Source organism: Schistocerca serialis, chromosome 9, assembly GCF_023864345.2.
Source record: "Schistocerca serialis cubense isolate TAMUIC-IGC-003099 chromosome 9, iqSchSeri2.2, whole genome shotgun sequence".
NCBI classification, from domain to species: domain Eukaryota; kingdom Metazoa; phylum Arthropoda; class Insecta; order Orthoptera; family Acrididae; genus Schistocerca; species Schistocerca serialis.
Genome location: NC_064646.1, coordinates 479,103,501 through 479,121,165, shown reverse-complemented (window position 1 = coordinate 479,121,165; position 17,665 = coordinate 479,103,501). Strand labels below are relative to the sequence as shown.

Sequence of the window (17,665 nt, the reverse complement as noted above, 5' to 3'; positions counted from 1 at the left end):
TGGGCATAGGAGGAGGCTGTCCTAGGTTTGCAGCTCAGACACACCCCAAAAGCTTGACACACTACTGGCTCAGTACCCAAACAGATATAAAGCAGGATATCTTTCCACCGGAGATGATGTATTCGGCTGAGGCACAGAAGCATGCATGAGATTTTCCTAACAGAAAAGAGATTTCCAATACCTTGCCATTCAGGGCAACTGTTAGCTTGAAGTATAGGGGTTTTTGCACCAGAAGTGATGATGAGTCAGCCAGCATAAAGTGCATATTTCGTAACATGTACCATGAGAGCATGTGGTAAGCTATATGTGCTAATCACTTTACAAGCAGTTAGAGTTATAGCAGCAGTAACTTTAGACAAATGTCTGTATGAGAAATAGCTCAATGCTAAAGTGCCTCATTTCACAGCTCAGTGTTTGGCGCATATTTGCAGAATTTCTTGAATTTGTACAGGTCATTTTAATCTATGTCAACGCCTTGTGCGTTTTAAAATGGAGTAGCATTGTTGCTAACATATCATGTCAAACTTGGGATCCATGTGAACTGCTGCACACACCAGAGGCAGGCAAAGGAGCACAGCCTCCACGAGGTCCACTGCTTTAAAGCACTATGGGGGCAAACGCCTTCCAAGTTGTTGGCCATTGTTCAGTCAACATAATTAACATATTCTTGTGATCCCACAGGAAAGATCACTGCTGCCAGAACACTAACATCAATTTTTAGTATATGGGGTATGTGATTTCCAATTAAAACATTAGCACCTCCATTTGCACATAATATTTACAGGAAGGCAAAAATTAGTTGCCCGATTGATGGATAATGGTTTTATCATCTATAATATCTCACTAGGCAGAATAATGCACTTAATTTGTGATTATCTGCATTTAGTTTGTAAAGAATTTCCTACATTTTACTCTGAAGCACATGCAAAACACAGCTTGTAGTATCAGAGTGTGTTTTCTGGTAGGTTCATTGTAGTAAGTCTGTCTCATGTAAATGGCATGGTGCATTTCTCAGTAGCTACATCAGTAGTGTGAGGTCTACACTGTGTTCAGGAGCCCAGATGTAGTTGTAGCTGTGTTTTTTTATGTTAACTGATGAAGTGCATGCTGTATTTACTCTTGTAACCTGAAGGTTTTGCTCTTGCCTTGAGACATATCACAACAAGAATGTAGTTAAAAGTGTAACTCTCTCTCTCTCTCTCTCTCTCTCTCTCTCTCTCTCTCTCTCTCTCTGTGTGTGTGTGTGTGTGTGTGTGTGTGCATGCATGTACATGGTCTGATAAATGTCTCTCTGTGCAGGGCAGGAGAGCTGAGAAGCTGAATTACTGCCATTGCTATATCCCAAATATTTTGACTTAACGGTTTCCTGGCAAAGAGGAGCTTTTTTTTTTACTGGTGTGTGTCAAGTAATTTTTGAATAACTGCACTGAATCTTTTTGCTGCCATAATGGGGAGATCTCCTTATAAACAACGGAATGTGATTAGTTTTGTGTGTCCCATTTGCAAGCAATGGCAGAGAGTGATGCACACAGCAGACTGGCTAGATGGGGCATCCCTTTAAGTTGAGGGCAACCATTGCATGAGAGTGGGAAATGTGGTCGAAAGAATGTAATGTTGGGTAACAATTTGCTAGGATGTGTCTAATCAGTTACTTGAGAGATGGAATGTAGGAAGTTTTATGTGAGAGTGGATGAAGTCTTTGAGAGCATGATATCATTGTACATCTGTATCTTGTTTTAAAGTGTCTTTTCCTCTGTTCTGTATTTTAGAAGGGAGAAAATCACAGATTCGTCAGTTGGCATTGGACAGATGCGTTCCTAAAATTGGTTTTAGCTCCACTTATGTGGTGGCATTCTGCATCAGAACTGTGTGTTGGAAGAAATTTGTGAAAATTTCTCTCTTTTTGACAGAAACCTTTCCGTGGAGGAGAGAGGCAGGAGGCTGATCGAGGCAGCTAAGAACGGCGCCGTGCGAGAGCTGCAGGTGCTGCTGGCTGCTGGGGCAGACGTTGGGGCGAAAGACGACAAAAGCAATACTGCCCTGCACTGGGCAGCCTGGGAAGGATACACACAGGCGATGAGGTGCCTGGTGGAGGCTGGGGCAGACAAGGATATCGGGAACTGGGTTAAGAACACGCCTCTTCACTGGGCTGCGTGGGGCGGGCGAGCGGCTGCGGTGCAGCTGCTGTTGGCATCTTCCGCCAATCTCAATGTCAGGAACCAGGACGGGATGACGCCGCTGCACGAAGCTGCAAAGCATGGCCGTGCAGACGTGGTGATTGTACTGCTGGATGCAGGAGCTGACAAGGAGGCCACAACCAACGAGGGCTACACACCACTGGAAATCGCCAGGCAGTACAACCAGTATCACTTAGTGGACTTGCTACGATGAAACTGGCAGTTCAACAAACATGTTTTGAGTATAACTAGAAGATCTTAAGTACATTACTTCTGATTATTTTCTAAATAAAGAATACAAAAATGTTAATCCTGCAGTCATTCTTTGTACCCATATTTATGTAACACATATAACTACTCAGATAACACCACTACAAATGTGACAAAGATAAATATTTATAATCAAATGCAAATAATACGAGCCAACTTTCTTTCATGTTAACTCAATTACTAATAAATGCTAATTATTTAGAATATTTCATTACTGAAAATTACTTAGTCGGAGCGTGTTTAGTGCTGTTAGAAACTACTGTAAATTTCACCTTGCCATTAAGTTCAGTGGCATTAAGTTCAATGGTTGCAATGCATATTCAATTAAGATCTATGACTTAATTTACTTCTTTGTCTATTGTGCAGATTGTGCGGTAATTTGTGTTTGTAGTTAAAGTTTTACTTTATTAGCATAATCCACACAACACAAGTTCTCATCCTAAACTGAATTTAATCGTGTGTCTGCAATACAGAATGTTCAGAGGACAGTGCATTCAATTACAACTTGATATTGGCAGCAACATTCAGTATCATTTTATTGTCGCTTTATTTTTAAGTAATAAGAATTGTAGAAGAACCTGTAGTCCTATCTTCCCTACACAGCTGTGATGCTGCCTTTACAAGATGTATTACCACGTCAGTAAAATCATTAGATGAAAGTCGGCCGAAGAACCCGAGACAGAAGCCAATAGGTAGTAAAGTAGAATAATTTTTATGAATTGTTGCAAAAATGGAGCTATCCCATATTGATGCAAGGAACAACAGCTGCAGACAGTGAGCCTTCCACACTTTTGTATGTCGATCGGCTATACCTCCAATGGCCTTCACTTAAGCTGTTATCAGTTTCAGATTCAATCCATGATGTGAAGTATTCATTTAAAAGAGATTAAAAGGTTGTTTTTGTGCTGATGACAAAGATTTTGTATGTGCTATGTACAGCTGGAATGTAACTAGTACAGGCAATACAGATTTTCAATAGTTTAAGAAACTCATTGAATGTGTGTTTCCAAAAGAATGAGCATACCCTGCCAGCCAGCAAGGACTTCGTAAACAAAGGTAAAGTAAGGTCCATCCTGCACTTTTCTCACATGGCATCATGAAGGAAATGGATAAGGCAGACAGCTTGATACAGTGTAGTACAGAAAATTTTTCCTTTCTCTGCATTTCCAGCCTGTGAAAGGTGACAGGCAGATTCCATATTTTTTGATTTCTGGAAAGCATTTGACATGGTGTACCACTGCAGGCTGTTAACGAAGATATGAGCATATGCAACAAGTTCACTGATATGTGAGTGGCTGGTAGACTTCGTTGATAATAGAACCCAGTACGTTGTCCTCAATAGCGAGCGTTCATCAGAGACAAGGGAATCTTCAGGAATGCCCCAAGGAAGTGTGGTTGGACTGCACTTGTTCTCTACAGGGTATTACAAAAAGGTACGGCCAAACTTTCAGGAAACATTCCTCACACACAAGGAAAGAAAATATGTTATGTGGACATGTGTCCGGAAACGCTTACTTTCCATGTTAGAGCTCATTTTATTACTTCTCTTCAAATCACATTAATCATGGAATGGAGACACACAGTAACAGAACCTACCAGCGTGACTTCAAACACTTTGTTACAGGAAATGTTCAAAATGTCCTCCATTAGCGAGGATACATGCATCCACCCTCCGTCGCATGGAATTCCTGATGCGCTGATGCAGCCCTGGAGAATGGCGTATTGTATCACAGCCGTCCACAATACGAGCACGAAGAGTCTCTATATTTGGTACCGGGGTTGCGTAGACAAGAGCTTTCAAATGCCCCCATAAATGAAAGTCAAGAGGGTTGAGGTCAGGAGAGCGTGGAGGCCATGGAATTGGTCCGCCTCTACCAATCCATCGGTCACCGTATCTGTTGTTGAGAAGCGTACGAACACTTCGACTGAAATGTGCAGGAGCTCCATCGTGCATGAACCACACGTTGTGTCGTACTTGTAAAGGCACATGTTCTAGCAGCACAGGTAGAATATCCCGTATGAAATCATGATAACGTGCTCCATTAAGCGTAGGTGGAAGAACATGGGGCCCAATCAAGACATCACCAACAATGCCTGAACAAACGTTCACAGAAAATCTGTGTTGATGACGTGATTGCACAGTTGCGTGCGGATTCTCGTCAGCCCACACATGTTGATAGTGAAAATTTACAATTTGATCACGTTGGAATGAAGCCTCATCCGTAAAGAGAACATTTGCACTGAAATGAGGATTGACACATTGTTGGATTAACCATTCGCAGAAGTGTACCCGTGGAGGCCAATCAGCTGCTGATAGTGCCTGCACACGCTGTACATGGTACGGAAACAACTGGTTCTCCCGTAGCACTCTCCATACAGTGACGTGGTCAACGTTACCTTGTACAGCAGCAACTTCCCTGACGCTGACATTAGGGTTATCGTCAACTGCACGAAGAATTGCCTCGTCCATTGCAGGTGTCCTCATCGTTTTAGGTCTTCCCCAGTCGCGAGTCATAGGCTGGAATGTTCCGTGCTGCCTAAGACGCCGATCAATTGCTTCGATGTCTTCCTGTCGGGACACCTTCTTTCTGGAAATCTGTCTCGATACAAACGTACCGGGCCACCGCTATTGCCCCGTGCTAATCCATACATCAAATGGGCATCTGCTAACTCCGCATTTGTAAACATTGCACTGACTGCAAAACCACGTTCGTGATGAGCACTAACCTGTTGATGCTACGTACTGATGTGCTTCATGCTAGTACTGTAGAGCAATGAGTCGCATGTCAACACAAGCACCGAAGTCAACATTACCTTCCTTCAATTGGGCCAACTGGCGGTGAATCGAGGAAGTACAGTACATACTGACGAAACTAAAATGAGCTCTAACAAGGAAATTAAGCGTTTCCGGACACGTTTCCATATAACATCTTTTCTTTATTTGTGTGTGAGGAATGTTTCCTGAAAGTTTGGCCGTACCTTTTTGTAACACCCTCTATATACATGAATGATTTGGAGCACAGGGTAGGCAGAAATCTGCAGTTGTCTGCTGATGATGCCGTAGTATACAGTAAGGCGTCGAAGTTGAGTGACTGTACGAAGATAAAAGACGACTTACACAAAAGTTCCTGTTGGCAGCTAGCCCTAAATGTGGACGAATGTAAGTCAATGCCGATGAGGAGGAAGATCAAAGCTGTAACGTTCGGATACGGCATTACTTGTGTCCTGCTTGAGACAGTCATGTTTTTGGTTTATTGGGAGAATTTTAGGAAAGAGTGGTTCAGCTGTAAAGGAGACCGCTTCTAGGATGCAGGTGCTACCTATTCTTGAATATGGCTCGAGTGTTGGGAATCCGTGCCAGGTCGGACTAAAGGAAGACGTTTAAGCAGTTCAGAAGTGGACTGCTAGATTTGTTACTGGTAGCTTCACACAAGACGTAAATATTATGAAGATGCTTTGGGATCTCAAATGGAAATCCCTGGAGGGAAGGCGATGTTTTTTTCGAGAAACGATACTACAGCCGCCTACATGCACTGCGCATAAGGACCATGAAGGTAAGATATAAGAAATTAGGGCTAATATGGAGGTAATAGTCTTTTTCTCTCTTTCTTTTTGCGAGTGGAACAGGAAAGAAAATGCCTGGTAATGGTGCAAGTTACACACCGCCACTCACCGTACGGTGACTTGTGAAGTATCTGTGTAGATCCAGAATCATCTGTGTAGATGTAGATGTAGATGTAGAACAGACACGATCACAAGCCCGGGAGAGGCACTGCAGTTATGGTCGTGCTGTCAGCAAAGTGATTCTCGTTGGTTGTCTGCTTCGATAGCCCATTAACTGTCCTAATAGATACGTTTGTCATACATCCCACATTGATTTATGTGGTTATTTCATGAAGAGTTGCTTGCCTGCTAGCACTGAGAACTCTACGCAGTGGCTATCTGTCGTTAAGTGAGGGCTTTCGGCCAATAGACCGTGGTGAGCAGTAATGCCTCAAATGTGGTATTCTGGCACATTCTTGACACTGTGGAGCTAGGAATGTTGTATCACCCAATGATTTCAGAAATGGAATATCCTATGCGTCTAGTTCCAACTACCATTCTGCGTTCAAAATCTGTTTATTTAAGTGGTGAGGCCACAATCACGTCGGAAACCTTTTGACATGAATCATCTGAGCACAAGTGACAGCTCCGCAAATGCACTGCTCTTTTCCGCCTTGTATACTTCATGCCACTGCCATCTGTATATGTGTGTATTGTTATCCCATGCATTTTGTCACCCTTCAATGTACCTCTGTAAGTTTCACAACTGTTACCTGGTCTAAGATCAAGAACAGTGAACTTGGTGACGAAAACCAGTAGGAAATATTGACCGAAACATTCCTGTCAAAAACCCATGATGTTGATTGTTGGTCTGCAGTAAGTTCAATGTAGCATTGAGGCTTAGGTTCACTACCAAATTGATGTAATATATTTAAAAAGTAAATGTGTCGTAATGTGAAGATACAAACGCTGTGACCTACTTGTGTTAAACAATAGTAAACGTTTCTAATGCACAGTTCTTGCTTCAGTTGGTATTCCTTGTTTAATTTTGTACACCTCTCGACCAATAGTCGTCATCCATATTGAACCAATGTTCTAGCGGTTAGAAACGACAACTAAACTCAGTGTCAGTAACAAAATACTTGTGAGAGTACTCAATGACAAGATTTGCATGGCAAAATACTTCAGTTTGTGACTTCACAGCGAGCTACCATCTAAATACACATACAGTACCACAGCTCATAGAATGGAAGGCAATTTTCGAGATGGCTTAGGAGAACCCTTAATAAAATCATCCTTTTGCACAGTCATAATTATGCCCAATGCACCTTGTCTTCTAGCTCACTGCAGTTCAGATAAACTCTTCTGTGGGCACACTGCTAATATTTTCACAGCAACAATCTAGTATGTGCAGCATGCAGGACTGTTCTGTAAAGGTTCGAGGAGAGACACCTGTACGTGAAGTCAGGATAGTTGCTGGGAACCTGTCAAGCGTCAACGACGCTAACAAAACGTTAATAGATTCAATTATTTATTCCTAATCTTTCCAAGTCGTCCGTCTTTTGCACCAATCTCAGCAGGTATGTGTAGGATTATAGCAGATGCTTGTCCAGTCATCTAGCGATCGTACATTCAACTGAGGTTTAGTGACAGTTGGTGCCATGGCGGGTCGCCAGCAAAGAGGTGCAGCCATTGCCCATCATGAAGTGTTCTCTGAAATGTCCTCAGTCCCACTCCAAATTCTGCGATGACCCTTGATGATCCAACCATGATGCACCTGGTGTCGATAGTCATGTGGCCGGTTGATCTTCTCCCCATCCCTGATAGGTTTCAGCACCTACAATTACCTGAGTGCTGGACAGGCACGTGAGCTGAATGAGGTCCTCTTGCTGGCTACTGTGTTGAAGTTCAGTGCTGGCAGCACCTTGCGATGTGGTGTTGTTGAAAGAGAGTCAGTTCCCTTCCATCAGTACATGTTAGGCAGCGAGGAGGATGAAGTTCATCAGCTGAACGTCATCATCTCAAGCTCATCTTGAGCTGTTTCACAGACTGTGTTGGAGCATCTAGGACGTAGATTCACTACAGCACAGCAATCATGGAATTGTGAATGGTGCTAATCCCAACGATCAACTTACCAGTTCAACGAGATTTGTGGTCTTTAAAGGAGACTGGCATTAAGTTTCTTTCATGAAGACTGCATGTATCTTCTGCAATATTTACTTAACACGCTGTTAACTGCTGCTTGTTACGTGCTCTTGTGAAACAGAGTGAGCTTCTTGGAACATGTATTATGAGCTAACAAATATGCTTGTCTCATTCGTTTGGTTTTCTGTTGCAGCTTCCTTTCTGCTGAATGTGTATCCACAGTCGACAAACAGCGTCATGGTTTGATGATCTATTTTTGATATACTGGCTCGCACCTCTCTCTCTGATATGCCTTGATTTTGCCTGTGTCAGTGTTAATGAGTTTTAATAAAAATTTCCTAATTTCTTTCCCTTACTATTCTGTGTTGTTTAGGGGTATATTTTCGACATGTAGAGCTACCCGTACTTAATAAATATTCAAACACCCACTGAGAATATACTTGAACGGTTTATTATTTGGTATTACATAAAAAGAAGCTCAGTTGCTATAGGTAACTTGTAAACAACAAAAACAGTAACCAAGGAAAGGAATAAACATAGAAAACAAAAGCTATAACTCCAAGCAGTAGGCAACAACGTCATTCAGCGCTCCAAGCGGCGTATTCAATCTTGTCCGTTTACGCCATTCATTTGTTGCTGTGCAGTTATTGACTTCGCCACACAACTGTATCTATGGATGGCGCGGACAGAACTAACGAGCGCGGACACAGCAGTTGACGTGAGTAGCGGTCGCTACAGGAGCCCTCTTGCCCCCTTGGTGAAAGCGGAGCGTGGTGCGCCTTCTCTGAACCTGACCGGAAAGTGGACATGTCGTCCGGAGTGGGTGGTGCGTGTAGGTTCTGCATAGGTCTGTTGTGGCGGCGGTGCTGGAAGTCGAGGTGTTGCATATGTCAGGCGTTGAGATCTTGACCATAAGGTGGGTGATGCCTCCTTGAAAATGTAAGCTGGTTTCACTCTGCTAAGAGACATGGTGGCCTATTTGCCATTTACTATGGTGACCATCGTGTGTGTGTGTCTGCGCAGGACGCGATGGGGTCCAGTATTCAGTAGTTGAGTAGTGGCTGGACGCAGTCTGTACGTAACAACTTTCGAGGTTGTTATGCACAAAAGTTGTTGGGCAACTATGGCTGGAGGCCTTTTTGGGTTTGATTTGGCTTACATGTCCCCGTAACTTGCGAAGGAACTCTGGTTGGTCGTCCGTTTCTGACAGTAGGCCTGTGTCGACAAACTACCCTGATAGGTGCAGAGTCTCGCCATAAACCAATTCAGCTGCCGAGGACTCTATATCTGGTTTGTATGTGGCTCGTAGATCCAGCAGGGCTATGGGTAGTGCAGACGTCCAAGATGTCCCATGGCACATTAGGGCAGCCTTCAGCGTTCGATGCCCACGTTCAAGCATGCCATTGCTGGCCGGATGATAACTGGTCGTTTAGTGATGGACGTAGCCAAAGGACTTCGTCAACTGTGTGAACAAAACGGACTCGAACTGTCGGCCTCTGTCGGTCGTGATATGGAGCGGACAGCCGAATTTCGCCAGCCATGTCGATGTGAAAGCAGTGGCTATTGTTTCCGCAGAGATGTTGTGCGTAGGTACTGCTTCAGGCCATCGCGTATATCTGTCAGTCATTTTGAATATGTACCGCTGGCCATCCGATGGAGGAAGTGGTTCTACCACATCAAGATGAACATGGGCGAAGCGTGAAGGAGTCTCCGGGGACTCTCTTAATGGGGGGTGAATGTGGCCAGTGATTTTACGAATTTGGGAACGCTGGCAAGTTCTCGTCCATTCGCGGCAGTCTCTTTCTATCCCTGGCCACACAAACTGCCGTGGCGCGCACAGCCATGCAAATACAAAGGGCGGCTACCGCTGCAGAATAAGCCGCACCGGCAACGTAGTTCCGGCGCGTTCCGCCAGCCAGCACTAGAGGCGTTTCCCGCCATACATGAAAGCAGCCGCGGAATACGCATGCGCGCGAACCCTTTTTCCGACGCGGATGGTAATACGATGACATCAACATCCGCCAATCGGGTATCGCCAACGGCCGCCAATCGTCACGACAGAATCCGCGGAGGAAGACTAGAGCCGCCGGGTTAAATAGCTGGCAGGAAAAGAAACAGGCGTCATTCGACCCACCGCGGGCCGCCGCCAGGAGGAAACATCGCCGCAGCCGGATCGCCCAGGTGCCCTCTTCAACATGACAGTCTTCGACCCGCAAGCGGCGCCCGTCTAACTCCTCGACATCCGTTGGAGAGCATCGAGAGAACACTACCAAGGAACGTAAAATCAGTTCAGTTATAAAAGCCAATTTTATTAAGGTTGAATATTCGTGTTTTGATACTAAATTTTGGGGCAGGAGAAAAGCCTTTTTATTTTCCAAAGAGGTTATCTGTTGTAAAATTAAGTGGTGTCCTGGCTACACCTAATAAAGCAAATTTTATTATCACGTGGGTGTTGATCAGTGTATATAACACAAACCTTTGAGACACTTGCTTGAATGTCGACTGGACTCCTGGAAGGCAAAGATTATGTAAAGACTCGTACACTGGCCTGCGAAATGCAACGGGAACAAAAGGGCGTGATCTGCCATGTGACACTTCACAGTACAATTTAATGTTCTCGCAAGGAATGTCGACTTGCTGTAACTTGAATGCTGCAGTGTCGTCATGCAAAATGGTGCGTAGCTCGGAATCTTCTTTTTGCGCCCTGGCAAGCCCCATCATGTCCACAAGCTGTGAGACACTGGCGTCTCTAGAGAGGCAGTCCGCATCCACATTAGTGATGCCTAATATATGGCGGATGTCTGTAGTAAATTGGCTGTACTGCAGTGGAGATCAAGTGTCGCTGTTTCTCTTGAAGGCATATGTTAAACGCTTATGGTCGGTGTATATCACAAACTCTCGTGCCTCAACCTGTGGTCGAAAGTACTTGATTGCTTGATATATGGCTAAAAGTTCCCGATCATATTTGCTCCATCTTTGTTGTGCAGGTGACAGCTCGTGTGAGAAATAAGACAGCGGCTACCAGGTATCGTCCAACCATTGTTAGAGGGCTGCACCAATGGCTAACTGAGTGGCATTCCCCACTAATACCAGTGGAGCTTCGAGCTTCGGGTGCGCCAGCAGTGCTGCTTGGCTCTTTTTGGTTACTTCGAAAGCCGCATTCATCTCCTCGGTCCACTGCACAGGAGAACTGCTCTTATCCTTGGGACCAGCCAGTGCTGCTTTCAACGGCGCCTGTTGTTCGGTAGTGCGTCGTAAATGACGGCGGTAAAAATTGAGCATTCCTAAGTATCTGCGTAGCTCTTTTATTGTAGATGGTTTGGGTAATAGCAGTATGGCTTCAAATTTCTCAGTGAGTGGTAATGATCCTGATGAAGACATTCGATGACCCAGGAAATCTACCTGATGTTGGCCAAACACACACTTAACTGTGTTTATCACCACGCCGAACTTCTCAAAAAGCTCAAAAACTTTTCTCAGGCGCTGGTCATAAGCTTGCTTTCATACAACCCAAATGGCGTTATAATAGCGGTCTTTGAAATGTTCTCTGTAGCCACGGTAATCAGGCACGGTCCGTGAGTTGGGCGCTCTGTAATCGCCACACGGGCGCCAGGCTCCTACCTTTTTGGGTAGTAAATGCAGTGCAGATGACCATGGGCTACTTGAGGGTCGGATGATACCTTCTCGTAACATTGTGTCGAATTCTGTTTTAGCAGTGGCGAGGCATCCTGGAGCCAATCGTGTCGGCTGACAAGACGCAGGCGGCCCGTGCGTAGTTTCTATGTGGTTGACCGTATCGTGCAAAACTTGCTGTGGCAGGCCTGGAGGCCTCGTTAAGGTCGGTTGACTCATGCAGCAGCGAGCGATACTCCTCGTCCGCAACCTGTATAACCTTGATGTTGCATGTTCTGGCATGACGATGGTGCCCAGTGGTAACATTGTCTATTAGGCGGGAATTCGCTACAGCCGGTAGGAGCTGATCGTGAGCTAATAAATCTGCACCGATTATTGCTTCGGACACGTCTGCTACAGTAAGGACCCATGTGAATCGACGGAAAAGCCCAAAATTCAATTCTTCACGTCACGTGCCATACGTCGCAATTGCCGAATAATTTGCGGCAGACAGGCTAAATGTAGTGAGTGGCCTGCAACAGTGCAGTGACGCTCTGGGCTGGATACTAAGGTCGGAACCTATGTCTATTAAACACCTCCGGCCTGATACCCTGCCATTAATGAATAGGCGCCAGGATATAGTTGAGCAGTCGGTGGCGCCTATGTCTGACCGCCGTTTGCATTTGGGTAGGAGCACGGGCTAGGGCACTTTTTAGCCTGTTCACCAAATCTTCTGTGGTACCAACAAGGGGTCGGACCAGCATCCGATACCGACTGAGTCGAGGAACGGCTCCTTGATCATTTGCAGCTACGTCCTATGTAGCAACTAGGATCTCCTTGTGACAACAGTGCGCCAATCTGTGCGCTTAGTTTATCAACTTTGGTGGACAGAGCCTCGTAATCTGCGCGGGAAACGGGAAGGACCACAGACCAACACTACCAGGCATTGTCACAACACTTACCTGTTGGTCCGGAGCGATGGCATCTTGGGTGCGGTCGGCCATTTCCGCAACAGCGTCCAGGGACATCTCTGTCTGCGATGTTACGATTGCCTTTACCTGCGGCGGCAGACGGCTGCTCTATAGCGTACGCAGGATTGTCGGGCACTGTTCCGATGTCCAGCTTGCTGCGGAGGTGACGCAGGTACTGAGACGTTTTTCTATCGCCTATATCTTCCTGAGTCAACACTTGCCTGATACGGTCTTCCTGCGATGGTGCAACTCTACGAATAAGCTCAGTCCTTAATCTTTCGTATGCATTCTCGATCGGTTATGCCGTGATTATGTCTTGAACTTCGGAAGCGTGGCGTTGCTCGAGCTGACTCACTATTAATGCAAACTTAGTCGCATCCGATGTAATTCCGGCATAGCAAAAGCTGGCTTCAATCTGAGCGAACCATAGAACCGCATCATGTGCCCATAACGGTTGGAGGCGAACATCCAGTCTCGATATATGCAGGCGATTCCATTCTGTAAACGATTTTGTCCCGGGACCGGTTTTCTCAGCGCAAATCACTTCGGGGTCACCACTGATGGGTATAATTTCGTCTTGTAGACCTACCTGTACTTAATAAATATTCACACACGCACGGATAATCTACTTGAACGGTTTATTACTTGGTATTACAGAAATAGAAGCACAGTTGCTATAGGTAACTTGTAAACAACAGAAACAGTAACCAAGAAACAGAATAAATATAAAAACAAAAGTTATAACTCGAAGGAGTAGGCAATAACATTATTCAGCACTCCAAGCGGCGGATTCAAACTTGGCGGTCTACGCCATTCATTTGTTGCCGTTCAGTCACTGACTTCGCGACACAGCTGTATTTATGGATGGTGCTAACGGAACTAACATGCGCGGACATAGCAGTCGACGTGAGTAGCGGTCGCTAGACTGTAAACATCCCTCCTCTTTAAAAAAATTCATTGTGATTTTTCTCTTTCTTTCACTTCTTATTAATTCACCGTTACCTGCCTTGTAATTGTACAAGAGTTACTTTATAACTGTTTTCTGGGCTACTTCTCAACCTAAGTCTTGGCTAAATTAATCTATTTTGTTATTCTATCCTGGTTACATACACTGCTTACACGTCCCACTTATTACTAATTCATATCCATTCAACAGGTATCCGACAGATAGTTGACGCAGTTGAATGAGATATCTTAAGCTTGAAACAAAAGTAAGTTGCATAAATGAACACTAGAACTAAGATTATTCTTGTCTTTGATACACTCAAAATAACTGTATTTTGTATCACATGCTGCATTGCTTGATTGACTGAAATTTTGTCCTTTTTCTGAAGTTAATAGTTCGTCTATGGCTTCTAGCAAAGTAGAATCTAAGGTATTTCCTCCAGCCAATACAGCATTGGTCAGGACATGTTAATTATTCTTGTGCCATGGTGGTGGCATTTTCATTATCTTGATTGGTTTACACTTTTTATAGCAAGTGGTAAATACTGTTTCAGATGTAAATGTAGAGAAAATCCAATGATTTCCAGTTTTCTGAAATTCTGGCAGGAAAGCTAAAACTCTTTTCTTGCACGCTACTGCTGCCGTTTTCCCTAAGAAAAACTGCATTTTTACATGACTAGTTATTCGTTTCTATCACCCTTCTTGGACAAATAATAACATTACTTTTAATACAATCTCTTAAATATGCTACAGATATAATGCAATGAGCATCTGTCCACCTAAAAACTAATTCTTCGCTAGTTTTTATTTGTATCTATTTTGGAATTATATGGATTAAATTTTTGATATCTTCATCATTCACTGTTCCAAACACAATGTTAAGCAGCTCTCCTGTTGCATATAGCCAACCTCGTTTTCTTGTGTATCAGCATTTATGGTACTATTTTGTTAACTGTTACAATTGAGTTTTCATTTTCTAATACAAGAGTTGTAGTTCGTGAGAGAAAAGGAAGCGCCAGCAATCCTCTTCCTCCTTTATACTAGAAAACAAACACAGAACTTGACAAGCCAAGAAAACTAAGAGTAACCTACGCAGCTAGCAAAGACTATAAGTGTATTTACTCGAACATTGCCCAATATGTTCTTGCTTCTCTAAAGCTTTTGTTTTGGCACGCTTTAAGCTTTGCCAAATTTCTCTTAATTTTTCACCCTGCGAACCCATCTAAGGTTGAACTACATGAAAAAGTGAATGTATTGTTCACCAATATATTAAATCGTACAGTGAGAGGTCAGTTCTGGCATGAAAGTTTGTATTATATGCACTGACGACAAAACTTAATTATGGACTCCAATCTGAATGTTTTGCATGTATGTAATTGTTCAAAAAATGGCTCTGAGCACTATGGGACTTAACTGCTGTGGTCACCGGTCCCCTAGAACTTAGAACTACTTAAACCTAACTAACCTGAAGGCATCACACACATCCTGCCCGGGGCAGGATTCGAACATGCGACCGTAGCGGTCAATGGGCTCCAGACCGTAGAGCCTAGAACCGCACGGCCACTCCGGCCAGCATGTATGTAATGCCTTAGCATTTTGGATAAAGTACGTTGACCATATTCTGGCTATGCATGCACTCGAGAATGGAACGAAATGGTATGTAAGTTCTATGCTTTCAATAAGCGATGTAGCTGTTACATCAGTTCAGATACAAAATTAGTTCCCTGGTCCACAATAATGGTTTATGGCAAGATGGCGGTCTGGGGTGGGGGAAAATAGCAGGAAAAGGACTGTGCGTGTGCTGGACATGAGAATCTTTCTTTTGCAGTCAATCTCTCCATGATGAGGTCTAGAGTCAAACTGACCAAGTACACAGTACTGCCACCAGAGCGTACTGTCATCCCTCCTGTGATGTAATCCAAGATGGTGCTCTGGATGGGGAAAATGGCGCGAAAATGATAGCCTGCGCTAGGCTGCTGGGGGGACTAAGGAAAGCGTACTCTATTTAGGAACAATTTATTTAGGGATGGAGTGTATTTATCACACTGATACAGAACACACATTCTGACATGTTTGGGGTCACGCCACACAGCCCACACACCTATAAACTACTCCTAAAAAACGCAAGCAGCTCCTAAATTACCGAAATAATTTCAGTACAGGCATGTTAACTCCTCCTAAATAACGCATACCTCGCAAAATAATGCAACAGACACCCAAGCAATGTACACAGACACCGCCCACCGCCCCTTGTCTACTAGACTACACAGGAGGATACCGACAGCCCTGCAAAGTGACACGGCCATCAGCTGTCAAACCACACACAGGTGCCCGTTCGAGTCCTGCCTGCATGAGGCAGTGACATCCATTTCATACTTGGTACCTGAGAAATGCCTCTTGAAATATGTGTTCACCTAGGCACTGCTGCTGACATGACCGAACAGCAGCGAAGACTTATTTACAGAGTGCAGACGCTCCAAGCTGGGCTGCACACGAATGGGTTCGCTGCTACCCTCCCTCTATGTGCGGTCCGATGAAGACGCTGCAGATATCTGTTCCAGAATAGCACAAGCGATTCTAACGGATCATGGGTGAAGTGTGGCTGATGCATCTCTGCGCATAGCTACTTACCATTGCAAGCGCATCTAGCAACGTTCTCCATGTTATACTGAAGCCACATGGCAATCTAAAATATTAAACAAGTTGAACTGTAGTAAACTGCATAGTCTCCCACAAATACTTAACTTGCGATTTTGTAGGAGATTTTGTGATGTCTCAGCTTGTATGAACGGAAATACTTGCTCTAAGAGAACCTGTTTACAAAAATAGCTCAGAATAGCATCGAATGCACTCTTCCTAGCAGACCAAACGTGATACCCCGTCCATCACGTATTACCTTTCCTGTTTTCAACACACACAAACGTTCAGACCACTATGTAGAGATTTCCTATATCCCAGCACAAGGGATGTCTTGAGAATGAATCAAGCATTATAATTGGCTCTTATCCAATTTACCGACCGAATTACTGATGCCACCAGTATCGAAGCACCTACCTTTCCTTTCTCTCTGCAGACGAGACTTTCAGTGGTAAAATTATTTTGCACAGATAGCAAAATTGCATTAACAGTTAAACCTGCAAAGTTGTATATAGATCATCAAAAACAAACGAGACTCATAGAAATATTGGAAGATATTAACATATTTACCAGTGTAACTGTTGTTGTTGTTGTTGTGGTCTTCAGTCCTGAGACTGGTTTGATGCAGCTCTCCATGCTACTCAATCCTGTGCAAGCTTCTTCATCTCCCAGTACTTACTGCAACCTACATCCTTCTGAATATGCTTAGTGTATTCATCTCTTTCTCTCCCTCTACGATTTTTACCCTCAACGCTGCCCTCCAATGCTAAATTTGTGATCCCTTGATGCCTTACAACAAGTCCTACCAACCGGTCCCTTCTTCTTGTCAAGTTGTGCCACAAACTCCTCTTCTACCCAATTGTATTCAATACCTCCGCATTAGTTATGTGATCTACCCATCTAATCTTCAGCATTCTTCTGTGGCACCACATTTCGAAAGCTTCTATTCTCTTCTTGTCTAAACTATTCATCGTCCATGTTTCACTTCCATACATGGCCACACTCGATACATATACTGTCAGAAACGACTTCCTGACACTTAAACCTATACTCGATGTTAACAAATTTCTCTTCTTCAGAAACGCTTTCCTTGCCATTGCCAGTCTACATTTTATATCCTCTCTATTCGACCATCATCAGTTATTTTGCTCCCCAAACAGAAAAACTCCTTTACTACTTTAAGTGTCTCATTTCCTAATCTAATTCCCTCAGTATCACCTGACTTAATTAGACTACATTCCATTATCCTCGTTTTGATTTTGTTGATGTTCATCTTATATCCTCCTTTCAAGACACTGTCCATTCCGTTGAACTGCTCTTCCAAGTCCTTTGATGTCTCTGACAGAATTACCTCAAAGTTTTTAT

At 44.0% G+C, this 17,665-nt stretch overlaps 1 protein-coding gene across 1 annotated transcript in view; it reads left to right on the top strand.

Annotated features, from left to right (window-relative positions):
- LOC126419146 (uncharacterized) overlaps nt 1–2,487 on the top strand; it is a 163,966-nt gene extending 161,479 nt beyond the window's left edge. The window contains exon 8 of the mRNA XM_050086256.1: nt 1,911–2,487. Coding sequence (XP_049942213.1) covers nt 1,911–2,391 — 481 coding nt within the window. The 3' untranslated portion in view covers nt 2,392–2,487. The remainder of the gene's footprint in view (nt 1–1,910) is intronic.
- Nucleotides 2,488–17,665: the final 15,178 nt, after the last annotated feature.